Raw genomic sequence first — 19,935 nt, 5'->3', positions numbered from 1 at the left:
TAAGAGACTAACAGTCAGTGCTCCTTCACATCATTCTAGGTGAACACAGACCAGGAAATTCTAAAGGAGAAGAAGTCAAGGATATTTAAAGTAGTAAACCAGGAATGTGGGGTGGAGGGCTTATCTTAGAAGCACAGAACCTGCAAACCCGAAAAGTGGGGTGAAGGGCTTGTCTTGAAAGCACAGAACCTGCATTTCTTCTCCAGAACCCTTTAAAACTGGCAGGTATGGTTGTACACAGTTGTAATCCCAGGACTGAGAAGGCAGAGACAAGAAGATCTGTGGGACTCACTCACCAGCTAGTCTAATTAGTGATACCCCAGGCCCTGATTCAAAGAAGAGATTCCTAACAAAGGCATACAAAGGCATCCTCTGACCTCTTCAAGTATGCACACACATATGTGTAACACACACACATACACACACACACACACACACACACACACACACACATTTAAAAAAAAACTGGGTTGGAGAAGACAGCTCAGTAAAGTTCTTACTGCAGAAGTATAATGACCTGAGTTCCATACCCAGCATCCACAACAACAACAATAATAACAACAACAACAAAACTCTGGTGCCGTGATGTATGTCTATAACCTAGCACATACCAGGCATTTGTTTTCTAGGAACTCACTAACTCACAAAGTAGTAATTCAAGACTCTAAAGTTAGGAAAAGAATGAAATACAGGAATCCAATAATAACTTTGGTGATTTGGTGGGTGGATAGATAGGTAGATAGATAGATAGATAGATAGATAGATAGATAGATAGATAGATAGATAGATAGACAGACAGACAGACAGACAGACAGACAGATAGATAGATATTTAGATAGATAGATAAAATTATACTGAGCCAAGGAAACTATAAGTTGGGGTGGGGGGAGAGAACGAACATCACATCACCACATCCTTGGTAAATATCAGTGCTCTAAGAAGCTTGGTCAGTTTTCTTGCAGGATAATAGAAAAGGATTTCCCTAGAAAGTAACTGCATAAGGACACAAGTAGAAGTAGTCACTGCCTTTAGCTGATGACTTGATCTTTTACTTGATCATTTGCCAACATCCTAGTATAGCTAAGGGATTAGGATTCATTACTGATCTCTGTATACAGTTTTTCTTTCTTACATGTTAAGTCACATTTATCAACATCTTTTGGTACCTTTCAAAGGCAGGTCTGGGGAAAATGTCCTACTTAATTTAGGACAGTGTGTGGTAGTATTGAATGTGAACTTGACACAACTTGGATCACCTGGGAATAGTCTCAAGGAATTATGCAGATGAGGTTATTAGCCTGAGGGCATGTCTGTGGGGCATTTGACCCTGTGGGCAGCACAGTCCCTAAGCATGGCCCTGAACTGTGTAAGAGTGAAGAAACTTAGAGAGCAGTTAGCAAGCAAGTAGGCAGAATGCGTTCATTCATTTCACTCTGGGTGTGATGTGGCTAGCTGCATGCACTTCTGCCTGGATCCCCTCTCAGTGGTGGACAGTAATTTGGAACTGTAAACTAAAACTTTTCAGAATATTTTATGACAGTAACAGAAATGAAACTTGAACAAGTACTATAACTCTATAAAATGCATTGATTTTTTTCTAATTATCTCAAGTCACACTCACCTAAAAGACTGATATTTGTTCACAGAATTAAAATGTTTCCCTGAGGGGGTAGGGAGATAGGTAACATGCATGCCATGCAGGAATGTAGACCGAAGAGTTCAGCCAGCCAGCACCTGGGTAAACTCCCAAAGCATGTGGCACCTGCCTGGAATCTGGGAACCTGGGAAAAGAACCCTGGAGCAGGCCTAGACTAACCTAATCAGCAAAAGATCCTGCCTCAACAGACAAGATGAGTACAATCCAGGAAAATGTCCTATGTGACCTCAGGCCTCCACGTGCATTGTAAACACACGCATTGTGAACACACACACTGTGAACACATGCATTGTGCAGATACAACTGCTCCCATGTATTTTAAATCACACATATACAAACATGCAGAGAGCCAGCCGGGCAGTGGTGGCGCATGCCTTTAATCCCAGCACTTGGGAGGCAGAGACAGGCGAATTTCTGAGTTTGAGGCCAGCCTGGTCTACAGAATGAGTCCCAGGACAGCCAGGGCTATACAAAGAAACCCTGTCTCAAAAAAAACAAAAAAACAAAAAACAAAATAAACAAACAAACAAAAACCAAGCATGCAGAACAAAAAGTTTCACTAGCAGTTCCAAATTATACTCCATTAAATTGGTATTTTACAAATTTTAAAAGTGCATATACCCATATGTTTCATATACCAAATATTAAACAATTTTACTGTTGCTAACACAACCTCCATTCAAGTAGCTCTCCACAGATGGGTTGTGAAAGGCTCAGTCACCACTCAAGGCTATGGAAGGTGATAGGAACAGCAAAAATCTGCTAAGGATTCTAAAGCTCTGGCTTCTTTGGAATTCTTAAACGTGCCTGCAAACTTCAATTTCTAGTTAGAAAATGGAAATTTAGACAAGTAAAAATTAATATGCCATATTTTTCTGTTTTATCACAACTGCCCAGCTGCTACTGTCATATATACGGAAAAGTTATTTATGTCTATGTTTACAAATCAATTATAGTTTGACAAAGTCCGTGTTATAAATGTCATTACTGGAGAAAGTAGAAAAGCTTCGTATTGTGTTAATTGCCCATACTAATTATTTTAACCAAATGAATCTGCAATGAGCTCTCTAAATAGTTAGCTATAAAATATACATGTACCAACAGAAAATGAGCAATTAACTGGGAATTAAGCTTTACATTAAAAAGGCAAATGTGCCTTATTATGTACTACCTAATTTAACAGTCAGTATAATGACTTATCTGAGTGTCAGTTTTAAATTTCCTTATTTAGCTATTATATGTAATTTATAAAACATTTCCATAAATGTACACTATACACACACACATATGCTGTTATAAGCTTAACATATCAGTTCTCATAAACTGTTATCCACCTCTAATGTTCCAAGAAAAAGACATAAATTCCAAAGTACAGTAACCTCTGAGGGTCAGGATTCCAGGACTGTCCTTGTACACAAAACCCACAGATACTTAAGATTTATATAAATGGTGTACTGTTTCTATATGACCTGTGCATTGGCTCCCCTGCATTTTAAATCATCTCTAGACATTTACAATACCCACTATAAAATGGGGGCTGTGTAAGTACTTGTTTTCTACTATACTATTTAGGGAATCATGAGGGTAGTTTTAGAAATGTTCAAGACTGGTGCTTTTTTGAGACAGGTTTCACAAAGACCAGACTGCGTAACTCCTAAATACAGAGAGCTGATTGTATAAAGGAGGATCTCGAAGAACATTAAAACTAAGAAATAAATAGAATAAAAAGTCATTTCTTCTAGAGTACACTAGCTAGCTTCTAAGAAAATTAACCTGCAGCCTCAAGTTTATATCTCATTACCTAGACTCAGACAGGATCTGATACCATATAAGAATCTTCCTTTCATAAAAAGTCCTTCAATTGTAACATTCCATTAAATAGTTTATTTAACATCAAAGATGAGTATATTCTGAACTGACCTAAAACCTAGAGTATTTCATTATATTTATTGTATTTCATAACTCTTATAGAATAATTGCTAGCTAACTGCCAAATGAACTAAAGTGCTTACAGTGTCTACTCTAAAGACTACAGATACAGTCACACCCCTCTATTACACTTAAAGAACAACTTTATTCTGGTTAATTCCACAAAAGTTGTAGATGCAATGAGAAGTACTGTGTCCATTCTTAGAACTCCTTCTCACATGTAAATAAGACAGTATTCAAATTATAATGTCCCCAAACCACAGATATGTGTTTTGAAGAAAATACTGATTCACGACATGAATCAGCTTCAATTCCTATATTGCTGGCAGGAGTGTTTGGCAATTTCTTGTGCACACATGTGTACATGTATATGTATGTGTGTTGTGTGTGCACACATGTAAGGAGGCCAAAGGCTGCAGTCAGGTGTCTTCCCTATCACTCTTTACCTACTTGAGCAATGATTCCAGCAGTTAACACTGACAGAAGTGAAAAAAAGACTGCACACTCAGGGGCTGAGAAATTAACTAACTTGTAGTATATTCACAGAATGGAATACTATTCAGCAATAAAGCAATAAACTACAAAAGAAAACAAAGCATGAACACCGCAAAAATATGATGCTGAGCAAAGAAAACCATGCATAAAACAGTGTTACACTATATAAAAACTATATAGGATACTATCAAAGCTATAGAGTGCTATACAAAAATACTACTGTAACATTTTTGCATGAAATTCAAAAATAGGTAAAATTAGTCTTTATTGACAGGAAAATCAAAATAGTGCTGGCCTCTGAGGGTTGGAAACTAATTGCCTGGAAAAGACACAGAAATGTTATGCTGACAGCAATCTACACTTTGACAGGAGTACTAGTTATACAAGTATTGGTATATACATCATATTTATTACATATATAAACTGTGGTGGTCTGAATAAGTATGGCCCCACAGGCTTACATACTTGAATGCTGAGTCATCAGGGAGCAGCTCAGGGTGGGATTGGGAAGCCTAGCCTTGTTGGAGAAGTGCATTAATGCGGGGCTGGGGTGCTTTGAGGTTTCAAAAGGCCAAGCCCAGCTCCAGTGTCTTTTATCTCTTCCTCCAGCACTATGTCCTTGCCAACAGGCTCCCGGTCATGATGATAATAATGGACTAAACTTCTGAAACTGCAAGCAAGCCCCAATTTAAATGCTTTCTTTCATAGAGTTGCCATGGTCATGGTGTCTTGAATAAGTAAGGTTTGATTAATTTTGAACGCTTAAGTTTTAGCTTAATACAAATAAAACTGGAGGCCAGATATAATGGCACACACTTGTAATCCCAGCCCCTAGGAGGCACAAAAGGGAAGATCACAAATTCTAAGTCAGCCTAAAATACAAAATGAGGCCCTGTCTCAAAAACAAACAAAACTACCTTCAAAAGGTACTTTTAGTAAGTTTTTAAAATTTCAATTATCATCTAACAAACTTTTCTTAATAGCAGTCTATCTATAGGGAAAAAAAACTAACCTCTAATAAATATGCATACAGCTGTATGTATGCTTACAAAAATATAACTGTCTACAGAACAGGATGTTTAAAATTCTGTTCTAGTCTCCATGTTCGATACTATCAGTACAAAGACAAACAAATCAAAATCTTCGAAAAGTCAACTTGCCCTCTCCTGCAATCCAGCACTGAACTCAGAAAGTTGGCCACTCCTTAAGAATGCTGAGCGCTTCCTCTTAGAATCTGAACAAATTAATCCTGGGGACAAATTTGTAAGTGGTGACTGTTCGGAGCAGACTAACCTTGGAAGACTTCCTTCGGCTTCTTCTTGTCCAAACAACCACCAGTTTATCTGGTTGCCTATTAAATTAAGAAACAAAGAAAGAAATTAAATATAATTAATCTTAAATCAAATTATTAAAGTTTAGTTTCAGTACCTTTAAAAGGACAAAAGTGTCCAGGATAACTCCACAGGTGAAAAGCTTTCCACACAAGCACAATAACCTGATTCCCATCCCCAGCACTGAGGTAAAAGCTGGATATGGCAGCGTATCCTGGAACCCCAGCTAAGGGCAGAGACAGGAGGATTCCAGGAGCTACCAGCCAGCCTAGCCAAAATGATGAGTGCAGGTTCCGTGAGAAGCCTGTGTAAAAACTAAGATAGCCAGTGATAAAGACGGCAGAAACCAGCCTCTGCTTCCCACACAAGCACACAAGTGAGCGAGCACATGTACATAAGACATGAATACACTCCACACGCAGACGCAAAATGTCTACTACTTTAGATTCCGTAAAGCAGTTACGCTTCAGTTCTACTCCTAAATACAGTAAATGCTAAATTCAGATATGATCTCATTGAAATAACTAGTATTTCCTCTAGAGACTTTTCTTTAAAAGTAATACCAAATCAATCTGCGTGACAAACCAAGTGAAATGCAATAGTTAAAACTGACCACAGCTTTAAAAAGCCCACATCTGTGCCCTCCCACAATGCCTCATTTCTTACACATTATCACTTTTAACTTAGAGAAAGAAACATTCGAAAAGCATTGTGGGTGACATGACTCTGCATCTTCCAAACAATGCTTACAGTGTATAGCTCAAATGTTTTCATAACCACCTAATTACCCTCACAAAGCAATGCTGTGCTAAAAAATTTGCACAGTACAAAGTATTACCTGTATCTTACAATCTTATTTAAAAAAAAAAAAAACAAAAACCTGCCAAAGATAAATAACTGAGCAAAAGTCTGACAGAGCCCAGCCTGTAACTGAGACCCTCCGAGACCACAGAACACTCTTCCTTATTGTCTGTTAGTGAAAAGTCAAATAAAATGATACATCTTTAGCCACTGCAACAAGGTTTTCCTTCATGTTCGTAGAAAATAAGAAGAATATGATTATCAGCTATCTTACTTACATTTTCATTTTTTAAAAAACTTAGTTAAAATGCTTCCCATGCCAGGCTTGGTGGCACAAGCCTACAATGCTAGGTGCTCCTGAGACCATGATACAAGATCAGTAGATCAAAACCAGCCCTGGCCGGCAGGACTCCAGTTCAAAAGAAAAAGTGAGAAGAGCCTAGAGCATTTGCCTAGCATGTGCGAAGACCTGGTAAATCCTCATTACTAGGAAAAAGTTATGTACAAACAAGGTAACTACAAATAAACCTGCAACTACATACATTAAAACTAAACTGCAGAGAGGCAGAAATATAGAAAAATCATAGAAGAATAAAGAGAGAAAGTAAAGTCACTGACAAATGAGTAATTAAATTGGCAGAAGTAATTAAACTTCACATTAACAACAACAGTCCCAGATCTGCAATTGCACAAGGAAGGCAGCTGCTCCCCGAGAGTTTCTGTCTAGTCAAACCATCACTGAAGCTCCATTTAGGACCAGCAGGAGAAGGCAGCTGCTGCCAAGCCGGACCACCTGTGCTCAATATCCAAATCCACACAAGAGAAGCAGAGAAGTGATACAAGTGCACACAAAATACACACACACACAGACACACACACACACACACACACACGTAAAAAATGTGTAAATGTTTACACATACACAAAGATAATGTATTTACAATGTAAAGAGGTAAGATCTGCAGAAGTAAAAAAAATAAGATGAATGCTAACAGGTGTTCTTTCTGTGGGACAGAATCTGAACGTAATACACACACACACACACACACACACACACACACACACACACACACACAAAGGTGAAATAATGAAAACTGTTTGCATAAAGACTTATTCAAATATACGATGAATCTGATGGTAGTTCAATTATGAAATGCTCCAGAGTGAGACCCTGGGAACAGTGACCAGGTAGTGGGGATGACAATTTCTATCAAACAGCACTAATCTGAGTCTCAGCACCAACAGACAACATACAATAACCTGAAATTAAAAACAAAAACACAATACCCTCCTCTCCCTTCCTCTGTCCCCTGCTGCGGGATATTTGATCACAGTATAAACCCTGAGATTGTATTGTTTACTGAAAAAACCTGTTTCTAGTTGTAGTGTGGCTCAGCCTCAGCACATGCCTTTAATCCCCCTGGCTGGAACACAGAAATGCCCCTAGTATACACCTTTAATCCCAAACAATGAAGATACAGTTAGTTTGTAGAAGGAAGCACCCCTGTATGAAAGTAATGTCTAATTGAGTGACAGACAAAGTGGTGAATCAGAGAAAGATTTGACAGAATAGGATCTGCCCAGCTCTCAGGAGAAGAGACAGGAAAGAGGCTATTTCAGAGAGAGCAGCACAGAGAAAGAGGCAGGAACAGTGTTACCAGGACAGTTGGAGAGAGACAGGTTGCAGAGAGAGAACAGGCTAGACACAGGTAAAGACAGAAGGAGCCAGAGAATGAGAAGGAGCCAGAAGATTAGAACAGATTGCCAGAGTTAGTTTGAGGCCAAGCAGAACTCCCCTGCTTCGTCTCCCCTGAGCAGCTGCAGTTTTAAGATGACACACTGAGACCCTATATACATATCTGTCCCTTTGGCCTCTAGTCATGCAAGATAACAATCAGTCTTCAATTGATAAAGCAGCCTGCCAGGAAGTCTGACTTAGCCTCTAGCATAACTCTACCTACCTCATAAGCATGCCACACCTTCTTAACATCTTCAGATGTTAAGGGGAAGCCCTGCCTCTATCTCCCCCGCCCTTTCCTACCTGATATACTCTTATTTTGTGGCCTTCTTTGTGGTTTTTTGAGCATTTTTTGATTTCACCTTAACACCTCCACTCTCACATGCAATGTCAACACACACACACACACACACACACCAAACTTCAGGCAGAGTTAATTTCCCTACTATGTTCCCAGTAAATACCCAAGCCATGCCTCTATTTACATACTTTGTATGTGATATAATATCATTATTTCTATCTCCCCTACCAGACCACACTAACTGATCAACTTTACATCTGTTACTAGCAACTAATAAAAACCTAGTACAAGGATAAGGCCCAATGAACATTCATTACTGAAAAGAATGAACCCAAGTTGCATCCAAGAATATCAAATGGTTACTTATAATGGATAAGATCTAACCAAAGCCAGCAGCAAAGTAATGTGCCTTCGCTGCAGCTTATGTGAACTTCACAAGGATGTTTACCTTGGCTACACATTAAAACCTCCAGGAAAACCTTTTAAATATTCTTATGCTTACCTTCCAGCCTTGAAGAATCTGATTTCATGGGTCTAGAGTGTAGGATTTTTTAAATTCCACAGGTGATTCCAATAGTGACAGCAAAGACCCACCAGCTACCACAGACGGTGGTAAACAATCTCCACAGCTCATGGCTTAAACCACCAGCAACTGTGACAAGAGAGTCTCTCCACCAGCCACGATGCCCTGCACTACCGTCTGACTTGCACTTTCTCTCTCCTGGCTGGACTCTGACAACCCTCCCACACTCCACCCATTTTAATGCTTCCGGGAAATAAAGACTTTTAACGCAGTCCTCTAACCTGTATGCACCTGTTCCAAGGATGTAAACAGATGTGACATACTTGAAAATGCCTCCAGAGACAGTTAAACGTTTTTTCTGATTCAAATCCCATGAACAATGTAGATATCTTCACTAAGCGTTGTGGACGTAAGTTAGTTGGAGAGTATGTATGTGTGAGGCCCTATGTTTGATCCTTAGTGCCACATAACAGACACATACTAAAAACATGTCTAGTAGAGATGAATCTAGTTTTACATTATCAAGAGGAATGATCAAAAGTAAGTGATTCTCAATAAAAAGTGTACCAACAACAATGCAACTGCCTGACTGCAATTAATATTTTAAATATTCATATTGTGCTAGGTGGAACAAGAGATTCAGAGGCGAGAGAAGACAAGCTGACCACCAGCTGAGTTTACAAGCCAGTGTGAGGTAATGAAAGCCAACTGCCCAGTGGAGGCCCAGTGTTGGGGACACACAAAGAAAAGGGGTCTTCCACAGAAAGGTGTGTGCTCCTAAATATCTCAGGAAGGACACACTTAAAAAAAAAGAGGAAGAACCTGTCCAACAATGCAGACTATTTGATTAAGAATTTGTAAAAACTACAATTTATAATGACAGATAAGTGACTAATCACAGTACGTCTGCTTAGAAAATTACGCAGCAATTAAAAGTATCTTCCAAAGTCATTCATAAGCATGTGGCAATGCTTAGGATTTGTGCTAATGCAGATTTCAGGTTTTTTTCTGTGCTATATACTAAGTGAGACCCCCAAGAGCAAATATCTGTCAATGAGGTACCAAATATTGATAATAAATAGGAAATAAACTGTTCTATTTTTTCTACAATGAGTACACAGTACTGAGAACAAATGAATGCTCAATGCACAGCCATAAACAAGACATTTTTATCACCGTCTCCTAGGCTCAGGGGACAAACAGGTTGGAAGAAAGGTTGGGAAGAATATTAAGAACCAGAGGAAATTGGGGGAAGCAGTTCAGGACGCTGAGTTCAGAACATGCCATAGCTTGTGGTACTCTGGAACATACAGCCGCTGTGATCATCTGCACAAGATTGGGTCTGCCAAGGAAGAGGAGGGGCCACAGGGATCACCCCTCACTCTTGCTTTATGTGCAGTTTCCGAGGGAGAGAGAGACGTGTTCTTCAGTGGTACAGACACTCTAAGGAACCCATATTCCCATGAATAAACTCTCGTCTATGCTCCTGAAAATAAACCTAATGAAACTCACAACACACAGAGACATACACACACACACACACACAAAGAGTCATGAAAACAGAAATAGAAGTAGTTGAAGAGAAAGGGAATTAGCTGATAAAGCACTTTTATATTAAAATTTCTTAGAGAAGGCAAAAAAAAAAGAAATATACTTTCCTGTACCTGCTACTATTTATTTATATTATATTGAAATTAGATTTATACTATTTATATTATGTTATTCTGGGAGTGGCATAAATACATACAATGAGTTACAACATTTGTAAGTTTAGAATTAAGAGAGGAGAAAAATGAACTTGATTTTTAAAATTTATTGAGTCTAAAGAGTCTTCAGACTGAATTTTGTTTTCTAAGTCAACAGACTATAGGTGAAAGAGTAGCAATTCTGTCTTCAGTTAACTCAGTATTTCCAAAGTCTAAGAAAAGTTTTTAAGCAGCGCTTACTTGACCTCAACTTGACCCCTAGCATCCTTCCCTTCTGAAGCCACTCTATTCCTGGGCCCTTCCTACAGTAGTCCAGAGAGGCTGGGTGGACCCAAATAGCACGGAAGTGCTTCAGATCCTATATTCTCCTCAATGTCAATTAAAATTCTCACTTTGCCAGAGCTCAGTATCTAAGAGGAAAAAAAATATAAAGGAAACACTTTTGTTTGAGCCTAGGAGACACACAACGATAAAAGAAGCCACTCCCCAGATGGTATGATCCAGAGGAACTCAAGACTGCCTTTCCCCCTTCACATATGGTACAGTCCAGAGAACGGAATCCTAGACTGGGGTAGCACACTTGCTTTTCCTAGGTCTGGCACCACAGACCTTAGAGATATTTCTTAGTTTCACTGAGGCTATTACCTAATGCTAGCAAATGTAAAGGGGCTAGACGCAAACTGAAGCTGCTCCTAAATGCGGTGCTTCAGTGACTCATAACATTACACAGCACTAAACAGCTGCTGATGTAAGAGAAGTGAGAACTGCAGACAGGGTAGTCACACTCTAGACTTAGAGAAGTGAGAGCTGCAGGCAGGGTAGTCACTCACACTCTAGAGTTAGAGAAGTGAGAGCTGCAGGCAGGGTAGTCACTCATACTCTAGATTTAGCTAACAAACATTAACAGTATCACAGAAATGGCAGCAGATCCCTGACTTATGACTAACACACAGTGCCGACCCTGTGAGGTACCGAAGACGCCTTAACCATCCACGTATCCTCACCTCCAGCACCTTACAGAGCTGGCATTGAGACAGCTCCATAAGTAAAGGAGTGGCTTGTGGAGCACAGTGAACAGAAAATGTTTGAACTAGAGTCTACTTGACTCTAGCACCTTTTAGCAGAGAGCAATGGTGTATGGGACCCTCAATATTCACACGAAGGCCAGCTGACCACAGATGATCTCTCTACTCTGAGAAGCTAATAGACAATAAATTTCCAGTTATAAAGATGGCTCCAGAGAACTTCAGTCCAATTCTCAGCACCCACATCAGATGGCTCACACTGTCTGTTACTCCATCTCTAGAAGGATCCAAAGCCTCTAGTCAACATGGGTAGCTGCACTCATGTGTACAGAACACATACACACAGTTAAAAATCATTTTTAGAGTAAATTTTTATTAGGTTAGGCTATTGTATTTCGGGGTATATGCACTACAGTAATGTATCAACATTTCAGAAAACTCCCCAAAGCACATACCCCTCCACAACCTACTCTAGCAATAGGATAGTTGTTACCTTGTGGGAGATTACATTTCAAAGTACCAAGACCAAAATGTAACCTAATCTTTTCACTAATATGAAATCAATGTTTCCAAAGATAAAGAACTCAAAGTTACATTTAAACCTCTGGGCTATTTAAAAATAAGAAGCCTTTAGAAGTGAAAAGTACACATTCCTCTTACAGAATCCAGGAACTGCTTAATTGATGACTAACGGACTTAATGTCACAGACACTTCAGTCTGCAAGCCTCCTCTGTGGAAACGGCCCTCAGCTGGACCGGAACATCTCATGGTGGGGTGCAGAACACTGAGACAACAGGGCCATGGACACTCTGACTTCCCTATTTCTCCAGTGACAGTTTTTATCCTTGAGTAGGTACATCTGCCTCCGTCTAATGTCTCACGCGCATCTAGTTAATTACACTTGCTTTATGCTTCCTTCACAAGCAATTTAGCAACTATAATAATTCAACAGAATAAAATATAGATACAAATCACGTTATATAAACAAGCATACAAGTATACTTCCATTCTATATGAACGGCAGTCCTAATATGAAAAGTGTAAAAGATCTTTGTCACAGATAAAATTGTGCTTTTAAAATTCGTTTTTAAAATTACATTTTGTATCATTTTGTTTTTAAAAGTATCTTTGAGTGGCTAAAAATATTGAACTGATGAAATACATGCTCTCTGGCTGGCCTTTTCTCTAGAACTTACACCAGTGTTTAGGGCCAGGAGCACACTCACACGGAAGAAATAAGTTTGGCCTCTGTGAGTGGAAGTCATTTTTGACAAGCCATCACAACACACCATTCAGTAACATAAAGCACTTAGAAAGAGAGAATCAGCATGAGGCATTGCTGTGTGTGTGAAATACACATCTCCCAAACAGTAACAGCTTATTGTTACTAGCAGAACCACGTGGAACATTTCATTTCATTTAGCATATTTCTTACTGCTCACTTCCTGGTCTTGTGGGGATGAATCTCACATGTCACTAACACAAAAACCAGTATTCTGGGGCTATGTGCCTGATTCCCTGAAACAGATGCAAGTACAAACAACACTGTATCAATCTGACCACACCCTTCAAAAACATCATACAATTTACTCCTCTGCTCTGTAACTGATGCTTTAATCTCTCTGTCCTGATTGTGACTTTAAGGTTCTCAAGAGATTTCCCTGAGAGGAAGAGTATTCAAAAAGTGTTCCTTGAGAGAAAGCAGAGAAACAATAAGATAAAAACCGGGGTCACGTAAAGACAAGCAGATCTGAGTTTAAATTGCAGCTCACCCACTTCTGCTCGTACCAGCTAGGCCCCCAAGGGCTTCTGACTCGTGAAATAAGAGCCCCACAGGAACAACATAAAAATATGTTCAGATAACACATGAGAATCCTAATATTTGTGTTGATGGCATGAGAGACTTCTTCCAACAGGCACAGGAAACAGAGAGTATATAAAACGCTAAAGGAATTGCTGTGGGCAGTACTTTAAAACAATAGAAAAAGCAAGAGTATTTTTGGAAATTTGTATTTCATACATACACAGTAATGACTCATTATTGTGCTTCTTAGCTCAGAAATACCTTTATATTAGAAAAACTAGATAGAGAGTGACTGAGGAAGAACAAGCAAGGATGTCTACATGAGCGCACGCATGTACACAATACATCCATACAGATATACATACATACACAAAAAAGAAATCTATAAATCATTTATACTATAAAATGATAGTGTGTGTAAAGAGAGCAAGAGTGGGGAACACAAAGAGAAGGGGAAAGAAAGGAGGGGGAGGAAAAGAAGGAAGACAGCATCCTCTCACAGAGGAGGGCAAGCCACCAGCTTCTCCATGCATATGCTTACCTGTCTCCATCTTTGATATGAACAGCCTCGTGTCGCCTAGAAAAAACCCAATATAAAAGACAAAATGCTGGTAAAAGGAAACAAGAGAGGAAGAAAAGGAGAGAAAATGGGAGCTGGATGAACCTGAAACCAATGGAAATGACATTGCAGGCATGGAAAATTCAAAGGAGGAGTTGTAGAGATGGTACTACAGGCAAAGGCTTGCCACACAGCATGGGACCCACATAAAATGCCAGGTACATGGTACAGCTCTGTGACCCCAACACCAGGAGGCAGAGACAGGAGGAGCCTAAGGACACCCTGGCAGTCTACCTAGCCGACTGGTGAGCTCTTTGCTCAGTGAGAGACCTTGCCTCAAAAAAATAAGCTGAGGAGCAATACATGAAGGCATCCAACACTGACCTCTGACCTCCATGCTTGTACACAGGGAGCATGCACACATATAAAAAATAAGAGCAATGTTTAATACAGAAGAAAACATTCTAAAAATTGTTATTTTTTTAACTAAGAAAGCATAAAACAAAAAGTTGAAAACGATGATATGGAAAACTTTTGGAACTACAATGAAATAAGATTTGTTTTTCAAAAGATTTTTTAAAAAGTAATAAATCCAAAAGGTAAAATATCTGACTGACCTCTAATACATCAGAGAATAAAAGGTCCCCAGATGTCACTTGTGCCAGAGACCTAGCTAAAAAACATTCCAACTAGACCAGGGTACTGGAGGTCCCAGAGGGAAAACAAAATTTCAGAATTGGCCAGGCCACACCCATCACAGGTTCATGAGTATGAAAGGGAAAGCTCAGTTGAAAGAGTTTCCCTTGAGAGAAGAGCGAGCCACTGGCACTCTACTGACACAGGGCCACCTAGTACACTATTCCCTGGATTCATCTCATCATTAACTCAGGCACTCAGGTCAGTGTAGCCTTAGGCCCACTACCCCACTGGCCCTGGAAGCAGCCCTTGGCATCCTCCACCTGGCACTACTTTACAGACATGGAGATTGCAAACCTTGGGGTCATGGATGTTTCTACCAGGCTGAGAGGAAAGTCTAAGAGGCCAGACAATGTGGGATTAGTAGGACTGTATTCCCTGGAGGCAGCCTGAGAGTAATATTAGAAACTGCAAGAGTGGAAGTGACATTTCAAGACCTAAGGACACTGGAGATGCCATAACACAAGACCAAGAAGAGCTACAGGCAGAAGCAGAGCCGGCCCCAAGGAAAGGTCACATGGGCTACAGTGAGGAAAGTATAGGGGCAGGACTACCTAAACCTGCATCATGCCACCTTACGCTAGGCAGAGCTACAGAGCCCAATGTTTCCCCTGCTAGGTATAGGTATTGTTTTGATCCTATCTGTCATTCCTATGCTGTATTCCTGCCTTCTGAAGTGTGAATGCTCATGCTTGTCTTACCACCATATGATGTCTTGTGGTACAGAATTGTCTCTTTTATTTTATATGGGTTAACATCTAAGAATTTGCCTTGACTCTCAGTGGGGAGTGGGGACTTGGACTTTTACATGATGCTGTTAAATTAACTGTTTAGACTGTGGGGAAGGAATCCGTGCACTCAGATGTGCACAAGTTACACTGGGTGAAGTAGAAGTGTGATTCCATTACCGTCCTTATTTGGACGCCTGAAGGAGATATGTGTGGATGTCACGTCAGTGAGGGTTAGACTTCTCTTGACTGTCCAGTCAACTGATGGACACCCGGACACTTTAAGTCACACTCCCAATGTTTGTGTGTGAGGGTATTACATGAGGGGGTAAAGGCTGTCGGGGATGAGGCTTGTTTCATCTCATGGGCTAGGAGACAAAAGCAAACAGAAAGAGAGAACAGGAGTGGGGGATGGTTCAGTTAGTCGAGTGCTTGTCATGTAATCCATGAGTCCAAGCTCAGTGAAACCATAAAAAGCCAAGCAGGGCTATGCACACGTGTAACTCCAGCCCTAGGGAGGCAGGACAGGCTGATGCCCACCACACAATCTAGCCAAGTCACCAAGTGCCAGGTCCACTAAGATCCTCTGCCTCAAAAAATAAGGTGGAGAAGCAACAGATGTCTCAGGACATTCCTCTACTTTTGATGACAGTTCATGAGCATTTAAATTAATTTTCTTTTTATCTTCAATACACAATCAATTGCTTGTATATCCATACAGTTTCTAAGTATTTATTCTGTGTGTTCTAATTCAGTACCTTCATTTTCATGTGTGTATGCCTAACATAATCATCTTTATGATAATGCTGATACAATTTCAAAAAACTTGAAAGAGAAAAAAGACATCAACTAATACCAACTTGTGGCCTCTATACACGCACACATTGTACACATACAGACATTCATGACCATAAACACACACACACACACACACAAAGTGGAGAGGGGGGTTGGACACACAGCTTGTCTCCACAATGTAGCCTGGAAGCCATAAGATGAACAACTTTCTCTACCAAGGAAGGATCTGTCTGTGTTGCCCTGCCTCACCTCAAGTTTAAAGTAACAAATCCAGCCAACCTTGGATTGAAACAGAAGCCCTAAGCTTATGTAAATCTTTCCTTGCTTAGAAGGGAAAAATAAAATGAAAGAAGTAAAAACTTTCTCAAACAAAATTTGAGAAGTTTTTTGTTTAAAGCTGGATCACTGGCTATCAAGGTATGTTCAAGGAAAGTAGAATAGCACACATTTGAAACCAAAATTTACAAAAAGAAAAAAGATGAAGGCAAAATAGAAACTTTTATTCTTAATTGGTTTAACAGGTGAGCTTATTGAAAACAATGTACTTAATTACATCTGCTTTTGTGATACATCTGCTTTTGTGATATGTGATACATACATATGTTCATATGGACTTGGACATATGTAAAATGCCTGGCAGCAATGATAAGAGGAATAGCAGAGAAGAATTAATATTTTATTTTATTCTCAAGTTCTCAGACTACCTATGAAATATATGAAAGTGGTCTTGGATTAACTGGCACTGTACACCGCTAACTCTAGATCCTGAAAAATGACAAACAGCTGCTAAGGTAAAGGAGGAAAGAGAACCACCACAATGCTCAGTTAAAGTAAAACAGACAAGGCCAAAGAGGGGGCCAGGCACTCTTCTAGAGAATCCGGGATTGATTCCAAGCACATACATGGCCGCTAACAACCATCTATAACACCAGCTCCAGGGAATCCAGTGCCCTCTTCTAGCCTCTTGGGTATTGCACACAGACCGTGCACAGACACACCTAAGGGCAAAACACTCATACACATAAGACAAAAATGCAAACAAAATCTAACACCTATTATATGATTATAAAAAAAACAAATTCACAGCTAACTCAGTATATAGAGAAACTTGATTTGATTACACACACACACACACAGATGCACATACACACAGAGAGAAGCATGCATACATGCACAAGCATCATACTCAACAGATAAAACTAGGAACAAGGCAAGCCAGCCCCTACTGCTCTTCAACTCTGCAGGAAGTACTGTGGAATCCAGGACAACTGACCGTGATAAGAATGTAGTAGAGCAGATCGCGACAGTTAGTGAGCCAGGTGGAGTCTTGGGGGGCTCTTTGACCCCCACTGCACACACAATGCTGACAATGCTTATAACTGGATTATTTTCTCCCAGCCTGAGTAATACATTAAACATAAGGCTCCTTTCATGTTAAGAGAATGTCAAAATTACCTACCAAGTACTTCATCAACAAGCTACCATTTCTATAGTTGCTACTTATTTCATCCAATTATCTTCTACTCTTCTGTCAGCTGAAAATTAGCCCTTCAAAAGTTGAACTCAGTAGAAAGCAACATATTCATGTCTAATAACTATTGTATCTATTCTGTTAGTACAATAGTAAACACCATAGGAAATGAGAAAATATAATAAAATTCTTCTCCTTTATTCCTAGAAATTAATTGTTGAAGCCCTTGTTCCTTTCCTTTAGGAAATGCTAAACTAAGTAATTTATTTAAGTAAGTTATTTTACTACAAGCAGTGCATAAAGGAACCTTACTTGTCTGCTCGCCACAGAAGCACATGACCAATCAGTAAAATCATTCTCTGAAAAGTTTACAGTCAAAGGTAAGAAGAAATAAAATACACATGAAAGGATCAAATGTAGGATCCAAATTCACTGTGCTAAATGTTAAGCCTTCCCCAGCAATTAGTTACAAGCGCATATTCTTCCTTTTCTCCTTTCCAGCCTTCTTGGAATTGTTTTTATTAAAAGAATAAAAAAGGAAACTTAATTATACTATCACAGAAGGCTTAGAAATTTAAAAACCAAAATTATTTTACAAAGAATGGAAGATACAAATAACCTTCAGGACCCATCCTGACACATGAGTATCATAGTCACATAATTACCATTCCTAATATATTTGAAATTCCTAAAAAGCTGATGATTCAGAAAGTATTTCTGCATGTTTAAATAATCCATGTCTTGCCAAAAAGACACATTATTTTTAAGATCATTTCAAGGCTCTCAATCCCACCGTCTGAAATACATTTAAGTTTCTGTGCAAAATAAGAATGTCAGGGTACTGTCCAACATAGGGACATAACTTCTCAAAAGTTTTTAAAACATGGCAAACTAATCCTAAATTATACATTTAAATTAAAGATCTTTAGTGAAAGAGACGCATTACAGGACATCTAACAGCAAAGCATGCTGAGTACTCTGACTGGGTAATGCCGCCTACTGTCTCTGCATGTCAATTCCTGTCTATAAACGTAGTTCATTTCAGCTGTGCAGTGATGGCGCACACCTTTGTCCTAGCACTCAGGAGACAGAGGCAGGTGAATCTCTTGAGTTCCAGGACAGCCAGAGCCACAGAGAGAAACCTGTCTCAAAAGAAACAATAAACAGATGAATAAATTATGAGGTCTAAAGACTGAGGAACAGAGATGGATTTCAAACTATAGACCCACTCTTTGTATCAATGACAATAATTCAAACTGCACACACAGGGCCAAATTAATCTTTAAAAGATAAGACAAAACAATCAGGAAAACAAGTAAGAGTCAGAGCCTGGACAGACGAAGGACACCAATCAAAACACTGGTGGAACTGAGTAAAGTCTGGAGGCCAGCTAGGGGAAAGGTGCCAGCAACTGTTTCATTTTGACAACGCACCATGATAATGTATGACTACATACATGGTGGCAAAGGAGACTAGGTGAAGAATGCATACGAATACTCCACACTCACTTTAACTTACTCCAAATTTGAACAAACACACATACCATAACCAAGTGGAATGTGTTCTACATGTGTGAGGCTAGTTCTATATTCAGCAATTATTGTGGAGCCTGGCACAGTAGCACACACATATAACCACAGCATGCAGGAGGCTGAGACAGAAAAACTGTCTAAGCTGGGAGCTAGACTAGACAATATAGTGATTTCAGGCCAGCTTGGCTATAACATAGAACCTGTCTCAAAACAAGAAAAAAAATCACTTACTATAATATATAAGGCCATCAAACTAAGAAGAAAAGTAGTAACTGTGTCATTACATACAGAAAAAGTGTTTGACAAAATCCAATACCCTTCATGATCAGAACTCTCGGACAGCCAGGAATAAAGGAAAACTTGCTCATCTTAGCAAAGAACTCCTTAAAAACAAAAACAAAAAACCAAAACTTACAGTTAACAGGAACTAGGGGGATAAACCTTTTAGAAGAGAAGTTCTCACTAAATAACAAACAAACCTACCTGTGCTTCAAGTTAAAGAAAAGCACAGATTCTGAGACTAGCTGAAAAAAGGGTTCATCAGAAGTAAGACATGTACATTGTTTGCACAGAAGTGCAAACAAGAGCCTCACATGCAGAAGCTTGGCAGACAACATTTAACCAAGTTATAGAAGTGAACATCAGTGATACCTGCTCAGTCATGTGACTTCTAACACACATACATCACTCAGGGATGCTAACCAAGAACTTAAAGCCTGAATCTAAGCAGAAATAACATATAAAACCAGGCAAGGTCTGAAGAATTCTAAGAGATTAAAACAACAACACATATAACCCTAGACAGGTTTCTAGACTGGTCTTAGAAACAAAACAACAACA

General features: G+C 39.4%; 1 protein-coding gene across 20 annotated transcripts in view; it reads right to left on the bottom strand.

The window, feature by feature from the left end:
• The window catches only part of Ehbp1 (EH domain binding protein 1), a 305,768-nt gene that overhangs the window by 224,655 nt on the left and 61,178 nt on the right, over positions 1 to 19,935 (bottom strand). For all 20 annotated transcript variants that reach the window (XM_031338017.1, XM_031338018.1, XM_031338016.1 and 17 more), the window contains one exon: positions 5,375 to 5,432. In XM_031338017.1, coding sequence (XP_031193877.1) covers positions 5,375 to 5,432 — 58 coding nt within the window. The remainder of the gene's footprint in view (positions 1 to 5,374; positions 5,433 to 19,935) is intronic.

Source organism: Mastomys coucha, unplaced genomic scaffold (genome assembly GCF_008632895.1).
Source record: "Mastomys coucha isolate ucsf_1 unplaced genomic scaffold, UCSF_Mcou_1 pScaffold22, whole genome shotgun sequence".
NCBI classification, from domain to species: Eukaryota; Metazoa; Chordata; class Mammalia; order Rodentia; family Muridae; genus Mastomys; species Mastomys coucha.
This window is presented reverse-complemented; position numbering and strand designations above follow the sequence as displayed.